At 36.0% G+C, this 18,936-nt stretch overlaps 1 protein-coding gene across 10 annotated transcripts in view; it reads left to right on the top strand.

Moving 5' to 3' along the window:
• Positions 1 to 18,936, top strand: part of LARP1B (La ribonucleoprotein 1B) — a 128,204-nt gene that overhangs the window by 13,793 nt on the left and 95,475 nt on the right. For 4 of the 10 annotated variants that reach the window (XR_014326181.1, XM_082838621.1, XM_082838617.1 and 1 more), the window contains exons 2-9: positions 79 to 137; positions 512 to 571; positions 2,561 to 2,750; positions 5,067 to 5,204; positions 8,544 to 8,648; positions 9,584 to 9,727; positions 9,971 to 10,136; positions 14,138 to 14,282. Coding sequence is in view for 9 of the 10 variants with exons in the window: in XM_082838621.1 (XP_082694747.1) it covers positions 79 to 137; positions 512 to 571; positions 2,561 to 2,750; positions 5,067 to 5,204; positions 8,544 to 8,648; positions 9,584 to 9,727; positions 9,971 to 10,136; positions 14,138 to 14,282 (1,007 nt within the window). In the remaining variant the exon portion in view is untranslated. The remainder of the gene's footprint in view (positions 1 to 78; positions 138 to 511; positions 572 to 2,560; positions 2,751 to 5,066; positions 5,205 to 8,543; positions 8,649 to 9,583; positions 9,728 to 9,970; positions 10,137 to 14,137; positions 14,283 to 18,936) is intronic. The other 6 variants (XM_082838624.1, XM_082838623.1, XM_082838618.1 and 3 more) reach the window with 4 other exon arrangements.

Raw genomic sequence — 18,936 nt, 5'->3', positions numbered from 1 at the left:
TATTTTGTTAAATATTTTGCATGATGTGGTTGTAAAAACAATTCCATGTTTTTTTTGTTTTGTTTTGTTTTGTTTTAGAGCTCAGTTCCCCCCAGATTATAAAAGCAGGAAAACTCAAGACAAAGAAATCCAACAAGGTATGTCATGACAAGAAATAGTTTTTAACTATTTTGAAAGGAACTCCTCTTAGATTATTGTGTATTTTTCTGTTCTATCATTGATGTTAGTTTAAAGTTAATATACTAGAAAATTGTAACCTTTATCCAAATCCCCATATGCCTCTGTTATCCTGTCTCTATCAGTTTAGTCAAGGTCATTATTCATGCCACAAGTTGGATCATAAGACATTCCTCTTGCTGTGTTCTGTTGTTTGGAGAAGGTTTTGCGTTATTTTTGCAAATGCCTGCATATAATTGAATGAGGGTGATTTTAAAAATTGCTTTCACTTTTAGAAAATATTTTTTCTACTTAAAATTTCTAAATTGCAGAATAACACTTATTTACCTCTTAGGCTAGTGATTTCAGCGATATGTCGAACTGGCCAACACCAAGTGAATTAGTGAACACTGAAGTGAGTATTGTTTTAAGACTTTTTTTTTTTTTTTAAATAAAGGGAAGGTATTCTCATTTTAACATGCTGAATTTATTTTACTTCAAATTTAGAGAATTGCATTAATAAAATACCCATTTTTCAGATACCTTGATTTCATTCATCACATTGCCTTCATCTGGTTGTATTCTCAGGACCACACATTTGGAAAGGATGGGGTACCATGCTGTCAGCTTCACGTAATGCCTACAAATAGATTACTTTTTAATGTGTCTAAGTGAAGCCCATTTTGTGTTTCAGAATGTATTCTATATATGTTGTCTTTGAGTTACAGTCTTTTCAATGTGCTGAAGTCCTAACTCTCTATATACACATGCATATATATGCATATATATCATATCAAGACATGTTCAGTAAATGGATTTTTAATTTATCTATGCAAGAAGTTCTAAAAGATGTTCTGGGATATTCTATCAAAAGTCTTTTTAAAGAAGTAGTATATATGGTATCTGGTTACGTGGTTTCATTTGACACTGTACATCTTGCTATTTGTAATTTGTGCAGAATTACTGGTGTGTAGTTTAAAAACTATAAACTAAAACTAGTTAACTATAACTATAAAGCAGCTTAGTTGTTGTATAAATGACATAATAAACTGCACATATATATAAGTGTACAGTTTGATACGCTTTGACCTATGAAACCTTTGCCACAAACAAGATAATGAACTTAATTTGTAATTCTTCCTGTCACATTCCACCCCCTCACCGCATCATCCCAGACAACCACTGATAAGCTTTCTGTCACTTAGTTAATTTGCATTTTCTACAGTTTTTTTTTTTAATTGGAGTATAGTTGATTTACAATGCATTTTCTACAATTTTATGTAAGTGGAGTCATACAGGATGCATCCTTTTTTTTTTCTGGCTTTCATTTAGCTTAATTATTTTGAGATTTATTTATGTTATATGTATTAATAGTTCATTCCTTCTTATTTTCTGGGTAGTACTCCATTGTATGGATATAATGCTGTGCATTCACCTATTGGTGGACATTTGTGTTGATTCCAGTTTTTGGCTATTAAGAATAAAGCTGCTATATCAGGACTTCCCTGGTGGTGCAGTGGTTAAGAAGCCGCCTGCCAATGCAGGGGACACGGGTTCGAGCCCTGGTCCGGGAAGATCCCACATGCCGCGGAGCAACTAAGCCCGTACGCCACAACTACTGAGCCTGCGCTCTAGAGTCCGCGTGCCACAGCTACTGAAGCCCGTGCACCTAGAGCCCGTGCTCCACAGCAAGAGAAGCCACCGCAATGAGAAGCCTGCGCACCACAACAAAGAGTAGCCTCCGCTCGCCACAACTAGAGAAAGCCCGCGTGCAGCAACGAAGATACAACGCAGTCAAAAATAAATTTATAAAAAAAAATAAAGCTGCTATATAAACATTTATGTACAAAATTTTGCATGGAATAATGCTTTTGTTTTTCTTGGGCGTAGAATGGTTGGATTTTATGGTAGCTATTTATTTAACTTTTAAAACTACTAAACTTTTTATTCCACCAGCAGTGTATGAGAATTCTAGTTATTCTGTAGCCTCACTAATACTCTATGTGGTCAGCCTTTTAATTTTAGTCAGTCTAGTAGGTGTATAGTGGTATCACACTATAGCTTTTAATTTGCATTTTTCTAATGATGTCAAGCACATTTTCATGTACATTTGTCATCACTATATCTTTTTGATGAAGTGTCTGTTCAACTCTAGCCCACATTTCAATTGTTTTCTTGTTACTGCATTATAGAGTTCATTATATATTTTAGATACAAGTCCTTTTATCAAATACTTAGCAAATATTTTCTTCCAGTTTTTCAAATGACTTTTAACAGTGTCTTTTGTAAAGTAGTTTTTTAGTTTTGTTAAAAGTTGTCATTCTTTTTGCGATATTTAGGTAAGGTGTTACCACAGATTTTTGGATATGTTAGTGAAAATGTTCATGAAAATTATTTCATTCAGAAAACCTTTTTGCAGTGTCAGAGTGTCATCAGCCTAGGAAATAAGAAGCCACAAAACAGAAAAGAAAGAGAAGACAAGGTTGAAAAGAGAAGTAACAGTGAAAGCAAAGAAGGCCGGGAAACAAAATTAGATGGTCCTGGTGAAAATGTCAGTGAGGATGAGGCTCAGTCAAGTAATCAACGAAAGAAAGGTTAGTTTGTTTACATCTTCATTTTGATTTTTAAGTTTTTGAAGAGAGTTGTAGTAATGAAGAATTGTATTTAATCAGTTGATTCCTGGTAGTCACCAGTTAGTAGTTTGGATTTCTTCAGGATACCATCTACAATGGTAACTGATTTTCTTTTGTAGCATTTCTGAACTATGAGACTTTCCTCTCTATGTTTGACTTGTATTTTATGTAAGAATGGATTTAAATTCCACCTATAGAGGTGGGTGTAGATATATACTTGGAAAGTTGTATGATAACTATCTGCATTGGAATGGCTCCCTTTTTTTCAGGAAATTTTGAGAAAATATTTTTCTGAGACAAAATTGAGAACAATCTTGGTCAACTCTTTTTCCTCATTGCATTCCCCCATTACTCTTTGAAGGAAAAAAATATTGTCTTTACATCCTTTTCCATATTCTTTTAGGAACATCTCATGTGTCTAGGGACAGATTATGATTTAATTGGTAAAAGCATATTCTCATTCAGTGTTCTGAGTCTCAATAAAAGTGTCTTCAGGGGTTTTTAGGCAGAAAAGTTCTTTAAACTGTCAGAAGGTCAGTAGCTGAGGCAAAGTGAACTCTGGGGAGAGGGCAGGGGGTGCTATTGGAGAGGTTGGAAAGGTCCATGTTATTCAGGGCTTTGGTAACTTGGAATTGGTATTTTAAGTACTGTGGGAAGCCATTAAAGCATTTTAATTCTTGGAGGTGATGGGGCATGGGAGGGGACATTTCATGATGAAGTAGTTGCCAGCCAACTTCTTTAATAATGGAATAAACAGCCTGCCGTGTACTGAGCACTTACTTGAATTTTTTCTTTTTTGATGACTATTATAACCCTTAGCTGCAGGGTAATCATGAGGCTCACTCTATGTAGTATGCCAAGGGTAATTGCTCAGAAGTGGTGGCAGTAGGACAACCATGTGGTTGTTACAAAAAATTTCCCCATTTCTTGAATGCTTAATCACTTACCTTTTTCATGCTCCTTTGATACATAAGTAGTCTTTTTGACTGTCTAGAAGTCATACAGGCTCTAAAATTTGTCTTCCTTGTTAGTTGTTTCAATTAAAACTGATTAGCCAACACTAAAATGCGGGTGTTTGTAGTTAAAGTAATTTTATATAATCGGGTCATGAATTGACTCTCCTTAGAGCACACATGTTTATCTTTAAGTGCTTATTTATGCCCAAAGTATCTCATTGATAGAATTTACAGTATAGACTTTAAGGAGTTTTTAGATTCTTTCATATTCTCTTTTCCTTATCTGTCTGTAGTTTGCAGTATTAGTAGGAAATTAGTCCCTTAATTACTTTGATAGTTTTTCCTTTAGATTTAGATTTAGATTTTAATTTAATTACTTTGATAGTTTTTTAGATTTAATTACTTTGATTAATTAATTGATTGATTAATTAATCAATCAATTAATTAATTAATTAATTACTTTGATAGTTTTTCCTTTAGATTTAGATTTAGATTTTAGATTTAGATTCTTTCATATTCTCTTTTCCTTATCTGTCTGTAGTTTGCAGTATTAGTAGGAAATTAGTCCCTTAATTACTTTGATAGTTTTTCCTTTGCCCATGAGTCTTTTTGTTTTAGTTGAAATATATAGTGGGCAGAAGACTGAATATTTTGAAACCTTAACTATGGAATTCATGAATAGGTAACCTTCAGAATTTCACTATACTAAATATAACAATTAATTACACTATCATTTAGTCAACAAGAAGCTTTAAATTGCTTGTATCTCTTAAGAAGTTAGGAAAATGTGTAGTAGCTATACAAAGGTTTATCAAATGCAGTTAGACAGATTTTATACTTAAACTTTATTTTGAAAAAGCTCTTTCATTAGTAGTGATGCTGGATGAATTAATATTTGAGGCAGTGATTTGAAACTAAAAGTGTTTTGAATCACTTGTCAAACAGTTATCAGGTATACCCTGTTCTAAAGCCTAAGTATCAAGTATTAGATGGAAGTAGTGTGTACACTTAATATTTTTTATGGCTTATTTGTCAGAATTAAACAGAAGAGTGTGCATTTCACTTAAAAGCAAAAGAATTCCAATGATACTCTATCACTGGCTTTTCACTTGAGTTTTAGCAACTTATTATTTGCCCAAACAAGTTTATTAAAGAGCTGGGGGAGCAGAAGAAAATCATTTTGGTACTCTACAAGTAATCCCTTTAAGGACAAATTAAGTCTTTCATTTATTTAATTAAAATTTAGAGTCCTTTCACAATTGCAAAGCTTTAATGAAAATTGTGCATTGTCATTAAATGATTTTATTTTGTTTTCTTCAAGCTAATAAGCACAAGTGGGTACCACTCCACTTAGATGATGTAAGACCAGACAGTCAAGAAAGACCAGGGTCCCGGAATAGCTCAAGATGTCAACCTGAAGCAAATAAATCACATAACAATAGGAGAAATGACACACGAAGTAAGTAACATTCTAAGAGAAAAATGACTCATCTAGTCTTAATCTTACTATTTTAATAACCATGTATAGTATAAACTATTTGAGAGTAAGTTGCAGACATTGTGCCCCTTTAACCCTAAATACCTTCAGGGTATGTATCGTAAGATCAGTAATACACTGTGACTATCCACAGGCAGAATTTCTCAATAATGCCCTTTACAGTTTTTTTCTCCTCTTTTCTGGGATCTAATCTGTGATCACACATTGCTTTTAGTTGTCTCTGTTAGTCTGGAATAATTCTTCTGCTTTTGTCTTCCATGACGTTGATTTTTTTCTGAAGGCTTTAAGACAGTAATGTGGTAGCTATACTTATACCTTTGGGTTTTCTGATGATTGGATTTGGGTTATAAATTTTTGGCAGGAATACTGCAAAAGTTAAATGGTTTTCTTTGTAGTGTATAACTTGAAAACCCATGTGGTATTGGTTTATCTTATTATTGGTGATATTAACTTTGAGCACTTGGTTAAGATGAGGTACTCCAGGTTTCTTTATTTTAAAGATACCCTTTTTCCCTTGGTAATTAACATGTAATTTGTGGAGAGAGACTTTGAGACTGTGGGAATACCCATTTTTTCATCAGACTTTTCATATGAGCTTCAGTTTCCATTGGTGATTTTTATTCTTGCCTGATTATTACCATGATGGTTGCAAATGCTGAATAGGTAATCTTCAGAATTTCACTATACTAGTATTTGTCTTACTGCATCATTCTTTCTATATTTATTAGCTGGCATTCCACTGTAAAGAACAACTTCCTATTATCAGTGTGGACTGAAGGCTTCTTATGTTTTCAGTGGTTGAAATTGTTATCATGATTGTTTAATTTGATGCTCAAATTGTCCCAGAGTTGGCTAGTGGAAGCCTCTTCTGGGTGGTTTCTGGATCATTCTTTAAAAAGTCAACTTTACTGAGTTAATAATTATATATATTAAAGTACACTGAAATTACTGTCAAGTCCCCTAACCACGAGTCTACTTTCTGTCAGATTTGATTTATCTTTTCAGAATTTCATATAAATTGAACTGTGTAATATAAGTTATATCCTCTTGTGTTCTTTTGCTCAGCATAATGATTTTCACATTCATCAATGTTGTTCCATATATCAGTAGTTTCTACCTCTTTATTGCATAATAGTTTTCTATTGAATGGATATTCTCCTTTATCCATTCATGTTGGTGAATATTTGGCTTGTTACCAGTTTTTGCCTGTTATGAGTAATGCCGCCATGAACATTTGTGTACAGACCTTTGTGTGGGCATATGTCTTAGATTCTCGGGTAAACATCTAGGAGTGGATTGTTAGGTGGTATGGTAAACGTGTGTGTGTGTGTGTGTATTTTTTTGCTGTGCCATGCAGCATGCGGGATCTTAGTTCCCCGACTAAGGATTGAACCCATGCCCCCTGCAGTGAAAGCGTGGAGTCGTAACCACTGGACTGCCAAGGAAGTTCCCGGTAAATGTATATTTAACGTAATAAGAAATTGCCAAATGTTTCTTTTTTTTTTTAATTTATTTATTTATTTTATTTTTGGCTGTGTTGGGTCTTCGTTGCTGCGCGCAGGCTTTCTTTAGTTGCGGATATGGGGCTACTCTTTCTTTTGGTCCGCAGGCTTCTCATGGCGGTGGCTTTGCTTTGTTGTGGAGCACGGGCTCTAGGCATGCCAGCTTCAGTAGTTGTGGTATGTGGACTCAGTAGTTGTGGCTTGCGGGCTGTATAGCGCAGACTCAGTAGTGGTGGCGCAAGGGCGTAGTTGCTCTGTGGCATGTGGGATCTTCCCGGACCAGGGCTCGAACCTGTGTCCCCTGCATTGGCAGACGGATTCTTAACCACTGTGCCACCAGGGAAGTCCCACCAATGTTTCTTTCCTTTGCTATATGTTAGGTCATATGTCTTGTGGAATTTCCCATATTTTGGATTTGGCTAAATGCTTTATTGTGATACTCCTTAACATGTTCCTTTGTCTTTTCTAAGTGTAACTGGCAATAATAACTAGAGGTTTGGTTAAGATCCAGTTTATTTTTGTTTTTCTTTTGGTAGGAATATTTCATAGTGTGTTTGTGTCAACAGCAGTAGGAATAAAATGTCTGGGTATCTTACTTTCAGATTGTGTTGCAGTTGAGTTGGTTCAGGTGTTGTTAGCCTTATCCATCCATCATAAAGTGTCCCATCAGGGAGTTCCCTGGTGGCTCAGTGGTTAAGAATCTGCCTGCCAATGCAGGGGACACGGGTTCGAGCCCTGGTCCAGGAAGATCCCACATGCCGTGGAGCAGCTAAGCCTGTGCGCCACAACTACTGAGCCTGTGCTCTAGAGCCCGTGAGCCATAACTACTGAGCCCGCGTGCCGCAACTGAAGCCCGCGTGCCGCAACTGAAGCCCGCATGCCTAGAGCCCGTGCTCTGCAACAAGAGAAGCCACCACAATGAGAAGCCCGCGCACTGCAACGAAGAGTAGCCCCTGCTCGCCACAACTAGAGAAAGCCCATGCACAGCAACAAAGACCCAACACAGCCAAAAATAAGTAAATAAAATTAATTAATTAAAAAAAAATCATTCCCCAGATACATTATTTCAGCAGGGTTTGTTCAAGTTTCAGAAAGAAGAGGACAGGAGGATATGTGGAAGCAGTTGGCTGAGCATTTGTGTTTTTTGTTTGTTTGGTTTTTTTTGGCCACCCCATGCAGCTTGTGGGATCTTAGTTCCCCGAGCAGGGATTGAACCCGTGCCCTCGAGAGTCAAAGTGTTGATTCCTAACCACTGGACCGCCAGGGAATTCCCTGAGCATTTGCTTTTATAGTTTTCTACTGAAATCTTTTAAGTCTGATAATTTTTAAGGCATATTGTCCTGTGAAAGCATCGTACAGTGAGTCCCTGTCTAATCACCATCCAGATTTAGTCACTCTGCTATCTTTAATTCATCCATCTGCTGAATCATTTGAAAGTACCTTGTAGATATCGTGACACTTCAGCACTGATGTCCCAAGAAAATGGAGCATCTAAGAAAATCAACACTAATTCATTATATCATCTAAAATCCAGTCAATGGTTATATTTACTCAATTGTCCACAAAATATGACTTTAAAATTCTAAAACTTGCTACTGGTATCTAGTGAGTAGAGACCAAGGATAATGCTAAACATCCTACAGTACCCAGGACAGCCTCCACACTAAAGAGTTATCTGGCTCAAAATGTCAGTTATGCCATGGTTGAAAAACCCTGGTCTCTGGGGTATGCATACCTTTACTTATTTGATTGTTTCCAATTGTTTTTCAAAATTGAAATGTACTTGTTTTTATTCCAGCATTATACAAAAGTTCTGTCTTGGTCAACATTTGCTATTGGGAATTCCCTGGCGGTCCAGTGGTTGGGACTCTGTGCTTCCACTGCAGGACTGCAGAGGGTACAGGTTTGATCTCGATCCTTGGTCGGGGAACTAGGGTCCTTCATGCTACAAAGTACAGCCAAAAAGGAAAAAACAAAACAGAAAAATAAAACAAAAAAATATTGATATTATGGGACCTTAAAATGTTTTTCAGACTGGGACAGAGATAAAAAAATACTCTTTCATTGTCTTAATTTGCATTTCTCAAGGCCACTGAGGCTGAGCACCGTTTTTTTATTGTCTATTTGCATTTCCTTGTTTGCCCCGCCAGTCTTTTAATGATTTTTTCCTATTTGGTTGTGGGGTGTGTGTGTGTGTGTGTGTGTGTGTGTGTGTGTGTGTGTGTGTGTGTGTGTGTGTGTGTGAGACAGAGAGAGAGAGAGAGAGAGAGAGAGAGAGAGAGAGAGAGAGAGAGAGAGAGAGAGGATACACGAGGGCATAAGAGACATTTGTATGAGTTCTATATGTATTCTGGATATAATTGCTATATTGTGCTGCAGATATCTTCTCCCAGTTTTCATTTCCTTTTTTCTTTAAAAGAAATGTCTTTTACTTAAATAGAAACACCCTTTCCTTAAAAAAATTCCTATTTGTGAAAATAAGTATTATTGTGAAAATAAGTTTTTGTTTTTAGGAGTTTTATATAGTACAAAACTCAGTTGTCTTGGAACTTGTTAAATTTTTAACAGTACAGTTTTAGCAAATGATCTCGTTATCTTTTTAGTATGTCACTTATCAGAATATCTTCTTTATATGTCAATACATAAGATGTCTTTTATGCCAGAGACATTTTGACAAATTCCTATGGAATCTCTTAAGTTTGTATCTTTCTGAAGAATGACTGGTTACTAATAACTAGTTACAAAGTGGGGAGGGGTGGTTACCATGTTTTCATAAAGATAATCATGTTTTCATAGTTGCAAATTGGAATGTATAAAAATATTTTTATTTTAAAAAAGGTTGGAGGCGTGAAAGAGAAAAGAGAGATGATCAAGATGAAGTTTCCAGTGTGAGAAGTGAGGGTGGTAATATCCGAGGTACCTTTAGAGGCCGAGGAAGAGGCCGAGGACGGGGAAGAGGACGAGGCAGAGGAAATCCTCGATGTGAGACTTGATTTTTTGTTTTGTTAAATTAAATGAACACTGAAAAAAGTGTGCAAGTCGTCTGTTTTTCCCACTATCCCATATACTGTTTTAACTGATTTTACGTGTCTGATAATAAAGATGGTTTTGTATTTGTTTGTTACCCCTTGAGATACTTCACTTTGGATTTGTCTTTATAGTAACTATTTCTTTTTTTTTGTTTTTCAATCTGTGATCATTTTTCTTTTTCTTTATTACATCAAGTGAACTTTGATTATTCATATGGTTATCAAGAACATGGTGAAAGGACTGGTCAACCATTTCAAACAGAACTTAATACCAGTATGATGTATTACTATGATGATGGTACAGGCGTACAGGTGTATCCTGTGGAAGAAGCATTGCTTAAAGAGTATATTAAACGCCAAATGTAAGTCAATCAGACATAAAGAGATGGGGCAGGAAAATCCATTGCAATATCAAACTTTAACAACACTGATAATATAACACATTTTCTAAGCTGTTTATTAGTAAAATTAGAACATATTAATAGTATTTTATATTTTGTTTCTAGGAAATGTTAGTAGAGCATGTATAAAGTATTTTAAAAAATTTATTTTTGGTTCATGTTGTTATTTATATAAGACTCCTTTCTCTCTTGAGGTACTTCTCTGCTTAAAGGATATTAGTTAAAATGTCACGGCAGAATATGAATGATTAAATTAAGAATATAAAACTACTTCATATGTTTGAAATTGAACAAGTGAAATTTAGCTTATTTGCAAATAAATGTTTATATTAAAATTTGCAAATGAACATAAATGGCAAAAAATGGTGACATCTTCTGACTTTTATAACAGTTGGTTTCAGAATCATAAGTTTGTTTTTTAACTTTTAAGTTCTCTTTCTTTGTGACACGTATTCAAAGGAGACTACCTAATCTTTTTTAGTTTTAGACTTTTTATTTTAGTTCTTGTAATAGTTGCTTTCTGAATATTGAACTTGAAGTTTAGGAGAATATTAGTTTGTTGTATTATCTTTAAGCAAAAAATAACCCCTCTGCCTGTTAGTATTGTGTAGGATGTTTTGCATATTAAATAGTGTGTTTATATAGTGGTGAGAAAAGTGTTTCCAAGTGATGTGCCTAACTAATTTACTGAAATTTGAACCTTTTTTTATCCTTATAAAGGGAAGGAAAAAGGCTATTTTTGAAAAGGCATAAGCATTTTTAGTTTTATTTATTAATTTAGTTTTTTGGCTTTGTTGGGTCTTCGTTGCTGCGCCCAAGCTTTCTCTTGTTGTGGTGAGCGGGGGCTACTCTTTGTTGTGGTGCGTGGGCTTCTCATTGCAGTGGCTTCTCTTGTTGCAGAGCACAGGCTCTAGGTGCGTGGGCTTCAGTAGTTGCGGCACGTGGGCTCAGTAGTTGTGGCTCGTGGGCTCTAGAGCACAGGCTTCATAGTTGTGGCGCACAGGCTTAGTTCTCTGCAGCATGTGGGATCTTCCTGGACCAGGGCTCGAACCTGTGTCCCCTGCATTGGCAGGCAGATTCTTAACCACTGCACCACCAGGGAAGCCCCATAATCATTTTTAAAACATCCACCTTTATTTTAAAAAGAAAATGGACCCTAGTCCATTAATAGAAAATAATATCGTCATCAGCATTAACCAGGCATCTTCCTGGGATGCCTTCATGGTGGATTTGATTGGCTTACAATATGAAGCAACTTGTTTATTTTATTCTTGCTTCTTTTGTTACAGTTGATGCAAACGCTGAAGAAAAGGGCCTTTTTATGGGCAGAAAGTGCCTGGCATGTGGCTATCAACTTCAAAACACTATTCCTGTCTTCCTTTGTAACTCTTGCTGCCAGGTCCCTTCTGAGACCTGACAGTGGACATGCAACTCCATGTCAGGATAATCGGCCTCCAATGTGCTCATACAAGTGAGGGAGGAGCATAGCTACTTCAGTGTTGACAAAATTTCTGATCATGCAGTGTAGAATCCAGAGCTTCTAAGGTAGGACATGATAATGTCCCCTAGGATACTGAACAAAGTATCAGACATGGCATTGGGCATGACTCCTTTTTTTGTTATTATTTAGCAGCAGAGTTTTTGGCAGGTACTAGAGCACCAGGTTTAGAATGGCTCTTCACTGTTAACTGTTCTCTGATTAGTGGACATCTGGATTTGAGGAGTCATGCTTTTGACTTTGTGTCTTTAAGGTTTCTCAAACATACATAGGCTTATTCATTAGGGTTTGGATTTTCCTCTTTGAGAAGTTACTGAAAAACTTCTTGTACTTCAGGAATATTATGCTAAATAATTTGAAGTAGGAGGCTTAACTGTATTATGGATGGTTGAGTTCTTAAAATCATTTTAACTGAAAATGTATGTTAATAATTTGACATTTTTGATATCAGGATATTAAAAATGGAAGATCTTGATTATTTTTATCTGGGGCAGTCTCTTGGCATTCAGATTTAGACATAAGTATGTTTGCAGCCCTTTAGAAGTTTTAAAAAGTGTATACTATAGGTAATAGTGATTTATGAATTTATTTAGATACTGTGTTTCTCACAGAGTACTAGATTAAAAAGGCATCTTACTAATTATTCAGAGAAGTTTTTGTCTAAGAACACTTTTGTGTTTAAATCACATGTCTTAATGTCTGAAAATTTTGAATTTATGCGTATGTATTATGTGCCTACTGCATTTTAGCCACTTTCGTGAAAGGGCTTTTGAAGTGTAACAGAAAGCAGAACAGATGTATTCTGTGCCCACCACATACCAGGCACTGTGAAAAGGGCTTTTGAGGCATAACAAAAATCAAAATGTTAATTTCTTCAAGACTTCAATTATTTTCTTTAGTGTTTAAGAAGAGTAAATGATTTATTAGTGTTACTGCGATGTCAGTTGAATTTCACTGATCTCAGGGAGCTTTGCACTTTGATAGTTGGATAAATATCAGAGTATAAAGAAGCAACTTGGGTATTTCCATTTCTAAAATAAGACATTTTTCCCACCCAGTGAAAGGTAGCTCAAAGCCAGTTTTCAGTTGTAGGTGATTATTTCTTCAAAGTTAGAATTTGACCTAAATAATTCAAGGGTATCTTGAGTTACCCAACCTTACTCCCAAATATGAGCTGGCGTGCTTTCTTATCATTTGCCACCCTTCTTTGAAAACTTGCTCTGTGATTTGGAAACGGTATAGGATTTTTAAACTGTAAGCCATATCATTTGATGTCATGTATTTCTTTTGTATTATTCTTTTCTACATTTCCCCCTATTTATCCTCTTCTGCTTTTCTAGAATCTTGTTCTCGTGTTTTTTTATATGCAGGCTGTAATTTAAATATGTGTTTCTCAAATGCCATTATTATATGTATTCTTCATATTATCTTTATCTCTTGGAACTTGTAGTCGTTGATGATACAGTTTGTTCATTTACACGTCTCTCTGTACTTTCCTAGAGAGAAGATTAAGGTGTATAAGTTGCTTCTGTATTTTTTTTGCCCATATATATACCTCATGGTGTTGCAGATATTCTTTGTTTAACTGTATTCCGTTCACTTTTTTTTTTTTTTTTTTTGCGGTACGCGGGCCGCTCACTGTTGTGGCCTCTCCCGTTGCGGAGCACAGGCTCCGGACGCGCAGGCCCAGCGGCCATGGCTCATGGGCCCAGCCCCTCCACGGCATGTGGGATCCTCCCGGACCGGGGCATGAACCTGCGTCCCCTGCATCAGCAGGCGGACTCCCAACCACTGCGCCACCAGGGAAGCCCTTCCGTTCACTTTTAACGTCTTTTATAGTTCTGCCTCTCTAAGGGGGGAGATAGTGAACCATTCAAATATAAAATTGTGTGCATCTGTGCCCACATATTCACTCAGTTTTTACTAAGCATTGTACTGAATGCTAGGGTTCAGAAGTATTAAACAATGTCAGTACCCTGCCAATTTAGAAAACAAACTACTCTGTAAACTTGACAAAGAATACTTCCAATATACCATTATTTTCAGTGATGGGAAAAAGTTGGAAGGTAGTCTGTTGATGTGTTTAACTTTGTTACTTAAATGAAGCAAGTTCAAGTAGCTTTGAAATGAAATTTTTCACTTAATTGACTCATTAAAAAGTTAATTATTGAACTGTTTTAAAGTATGGTTAATTGTTTATACCTGGGTAAAGCTGATCTAACAGAGAAGTATGTTTTGGGGAAGATAGTATTCTAAATTTCTTTCTACCTGTGTAAGAGAAATTACTAACAGTAGGGTTTTGTTGTTATTATATTTACCCTATGTATGTTGTGTTAAATGTATATAATGTTATTAATAAATCAAAATAGTTTTATAACAATTGATATTATAAGCCATAGACATTTTAATATTCTGTTGAATAAATTGATGAAATTTATATTTACTTCTTTCTTTCTTTTTTCAGTGAATATTACTTCAGTATAGAAAACTTGGAACGGGACTTCTTTCTTAGGAGAAAGATGGATGAGCAAGGTTTCTTGCCTATTTCCCTGATTGCTGGTTTCCACCGTGTTCAGGCCCTCACTACAAACATTAATCTCATTTTAGAGGTAATTTTTCATACACAAAAACAGTCTGTACTTTAGTCATGCTGTGAACCTAAAACTGCTCTAAAAAATAAAGTCTATTAAACAATTTTAAGGAAAAAGCAAAAACAATCTGTAGTTACCTAAGGCTTAGACTATATCTCAAGGCTTTTTTGCCATTTTATAAAACCCAAATAAATGTCTGACCCCTCAAAGGATTACTTAATGATGTTTCCACCTATTTTTAACCTGATCCTTCTTAGATGGGTTGAACCCCAACACAAACTAGAACACTCTTGGGTGTTCTTGGTCCTTTTAGTCTTCAGGTTGCCATAAAATAGCATGTATTAAATTATTAAATTAAAATTTAAATTAAATTTAAATTTTGAGAATTTTTCCTGTATAAAGAAGGCTAATTTAAAATAGGCTTTCTAGTTGTGTTCTTTTTTTTTGTTTTTAATAAATTTATTTTATTTATTTAGTTTTGGCTGCACTGGGTCTTTGTTACTGTGCGTGGGCTTTCTCTAGTTGCGGCGAGTGGGGGCTACTCTTCGTTGCGGTACGTGGGCTTCCCATTGTAGTGGCTTCTCTTGTTGTGGAGCACAGGCTCTAGGCGTGCGGGCTTCAGTAGTTGTAGCGCGCGGGCTCAGTAGTTGTGGCTCACAGGCTCTAGAGCACAGGCTCAGTAGTTGTGGCGCATGGGCTTAGTTGCTCCGCAGCATGTGGGATCTTCCCGGACCAGGGCTTGAACCCATGTCCCCTGCATCGGCAGGTGGATTCTTAACCACTGTGCCACCAGGGAAGCCCGGGAAAGGATATTTAAAAAAAAAAACAAAAAATTTTTGCGTTACCATTATGGTTAGCATTATTAATACATAGTGACTGATATTTTTTTGTAGAGTTTATTTATTTATTTTTGGCTGCGTTGGGTCTTTGCTGCTCTGCATGGGCTTCCTCTAGTTGCGGTGATCAGGAGCTACCCTTTCTTGTGGTGCGTGGGCTTCTCATTGCGGTGGCTTCTCTTGTTGAGGAGAATGGGCTCTAGGTACGGGGGCTTTGGTAGCTGTGACACACAGACTCTAGAGTGCAGACTTAGTAATTGTGGTGCACAGGCTTAGTTGCTCCACGGCACGCGGGATCTTCCCAGACCAGGGCTCGAACTCGTGTCCCCTGCGCTGGCAGGTTGACTCTTAACCACTGTGCCACCAGTGAAGTCACCACAGTGACTGATTTACAGTAAGAAATACTAGTACTGTGAAACATAGAAACACATAAGCATAGTGATTTAGAATAGCATAGGTCTGAATTCACTTAACATTCATTATGTACCTACCACTTATTACAGTGGGAAAGATGTCTTTTTTTCCCTTAAGAAGGTAAGGCTTCATTAGGCTTTGCAGTATAAACATACTGATTTAGAGCATGGACTTTAGAACCTGCATACATATCCTCCTAGCTCTGTGACTTCAGGCAGTGTCCTGAGACTTCTGTAAAGTGGAAATTGTTGCAACAATACATACTTCATAGGGTTGTTATGAGTATGAAATGTGTAATGGCAGTGTCTGGCAGTGTCTGGCAGTGTAATGGCAGTGCCTGGCAGTGACAGTGTCTTAACTGTCTTGAAAAAACTATCAAAAGAAGCAAAATATATTTTAGCTAACACCCGTATCTACTCTGGTTGAGTGTGTCTACACAGCTAAACTTACTGAATCTGTTTCCTCCTCTCCCATTTGTTTTTCACCTTACTGCACTCTTTTTCTGTCCTTTTTTTTTTTTACTTTGATACATATGTATATTGTAATATGATGGCTATTGCAGTGTTATCACTTAACATAGTTATAGTACAATATAATAGAAATAATGGAAAATAATAGGAAAAAACCCCTCAGACACCCAGAAATGTTGACTGTATACTGTAGCTCATTGTTTAGGAGTTCAAGATAACCAAGATTTGGTTTTAGTAAAAATATGTCTAACTCTGTCTAGATCTTTTCCTTAATTTGTGTATGCTGTGAGCCTTTTAAGTTTTTGTATGAGTCTTTTAAGGCCTGAGTCACAACTTTCCCCCTTTCTGTTTTCTTTATTTTCTTCTTGAGTTTTTTTTTTGTTCTTTTCTTTTCAGTAGGGAATTAATTCCCTGTGATTCAAGATTCAAAGGGTATATAGTGAAAAATTTCCTTCTCATCTTTCACCAACAGTGAACTAGTTAAACCTTCCTTGGTATGGCAAGTAGTGTTACTTCTTTTTTGTGTATTCTTCCTGAGATAGTTCATGTTTTACTACATATATTGTTATACCCCTTCCTTTTATAAAAACAGCAGATATTGGAAGATCATTCAATAGCTATATATAAAGAACTTTGAATTTTTTCCTGAAAATTTTTCTTTAAATTGAGACATAACTTATACATTGTATATTAGAAGTTACAAGATTAAGAATGACTCTCCCCTATGTACATACTTGTGTTACTGCTACATGGATTAAGATAGAACATTTTCAACATCCCAGGGAGCTCCCTTGTACTCCCTCCTAGTCTGAATCACTGTTCTCCTCAAAGTAGTTGCTTTTCAGAGAGGTCCTTCATCTTGTTTTTTAAACATTACATAATCAAAGTTATTTGAAACCTTTTATATCTGACTTTTGCTTGTTATTTCTGTAAGGCTTATCCATGTTGTTGTTGTGTGTGACAGTTGTTTATTTTTCATTTTGCAGTAGTATTCAATTGTATGAATATAACTCTTTTCAGTTTCCTTTTAATAGACATCTGGGTTCTTTACAGCTTGAATATGTGACTGTTGTGAACATTATTATTGTACATATTTTTGGATGGACATATGCACTTATTTTTCTGTGAAATTGATGGGTAACAGGTTATGTGCGTGTGTGTGTGTGTGTGTATACAAACATATATATATATATACGAGCTTACCTTTGTAAATACTGCTAAACGTTTTTCCAAGATATTGAACCAATTAAAACTACTGCTGTTCAGAGTTTGACTTGCTTCACATACCAGCGAACACTGTTGGTGGTCTTTTTCCAAAACATTTTGAAAAACTTAAGCCCATAGCAAAGTTTTAAGGTGATTTTTCTTTTTCTTTTTAAAATTCAGGTGTAAATAACATGATGTAAAATGCAGGGCTACTAGGTGTTCATTTCGAGTTTTGAAAACTGTATAAGCCTGCTCCAAACAAGATATAGTTAATTACTCTAAAAACTTCCTTAGTGGCCCTTTGCAGTCAGTCCCCCATCCCCTCACCCTTTGCCCAGCCAAACCAGAGCATTTTTCTGATTCTGCAGAGATTTATTTTGTCTTTTCTTTACATTTGTGTAAATAAGAGTTCTTCTGTCTCCTGGCTCTTTCATTTGTAGTTTTTGAAATTCATCCATGTTGTTGCAAGATCTGGATGCTGGGTATACTGCTTTGCTACTGGGGTGTCATTGCTTCTAGAACACTCAGTGGACAAAACTAGGAAAATACATTAAAAAAATACACATATCAGCAACTCAGACCCTTTACTGTAAGATTCTTCCTTATTTCCTTCATTCTATATTTCAGACTCTCTTCTCTTTCAGTGAGTATCCTGATTCCCATCAAAAGAGTTTGTTTTTAAATAATTTTAATACTAATTTTAAAGTAATGTCCAGTTACAGAAAATATACTTACTTGAGAAGTAAGTATGATACTTATATTAAGGGCATACAAATGTAAGATACTTAAAGTAATACATATAATGTGTTCTCCAACTAAAATATAGCAAGTTTTAATCTTTATAAGTTAACAGTTTGTATGTTGAGTTTTTATATTTGTATTTTTTCTAGTTTCTCAGGGTGTGAGTATCCTTGAATTTCAGGGAAAATTCACCTCAGTAAGGCTGTAATTTTTATTTGGAAGAAATTTTGTTCTAGTTTTATTTTATCCTTAAATTACAGCAAGCTGACGTGGGCCTCTCACTGTTGTGGCCTCTCCCGCTGCGGAGCACAGGCTCCGGACACGGACGCTCAGCGGCCATGGCTCACGGGCCCAGCCGCTCTGCGGCATGTGGGATCCTCCCAGACCAGGGTACGAGCCCGTGTTCCCTGCATCGGCAGGCGGACTCTCAACCACCGTACCACCAGGGAAGCCCCAGCAAGCTATTTTTGAGAGCCACCATATCCTAGTGGCTGAGAGTTCTCGTGTTGGACAGATAATAAATGGTTTGAGTCCTGGTATTGCCTCATACTATTGCCTCATACTAAGTCCATAACCTTTATCAAGTTACTTTATTTCTTTGAGCCTCAATTTCCTTATCTGTGAAACCTACTTTACACTTACAAGGTATTATGAGGAATCTCTGCATGTGTGTGTTTATTATTCAGTAATGGTGGTATTTATTACAATAAATATAATGCCTAAATTTTATTTGGTGATATTAAGGGAAAACTAAAGAAATAGGAGCGGAAAAAATTGTCAATAAAAAATTATAGTAGTTTGCTTCAAGTTGATGCAATACTCCTTAATTGAAAATTTGTTTTTCACAATTAGAATAATTTGCTACATGTTAAATCAGGATATTTGTTACTTTACAGGGGCAAATTATTTTAATATCTGTTCTGTTCATGGATATTCTGAGAAATATATTACATTAACTGTAATACCCTATGCTGATTTCAGACTTAAAAAATGTTTAGGTTATTA

This window comes from Leucopleurus acutus (assembly GCF_964270905.1).
Source record: "Leucopleurus acutus genome assembly, chromosome: 4".
NCBI lineage: Eukaryota > Metazoa > Chordata > Mammalia > Artiodactyla > Delphinidae > Leucopleurus > Leucopleurus acutus.
The sequence above is the reverse complement of the archived record's forward strand: the minus strand, read 5'-3'. Positions and strand labels throughout refer to the sequence as shown.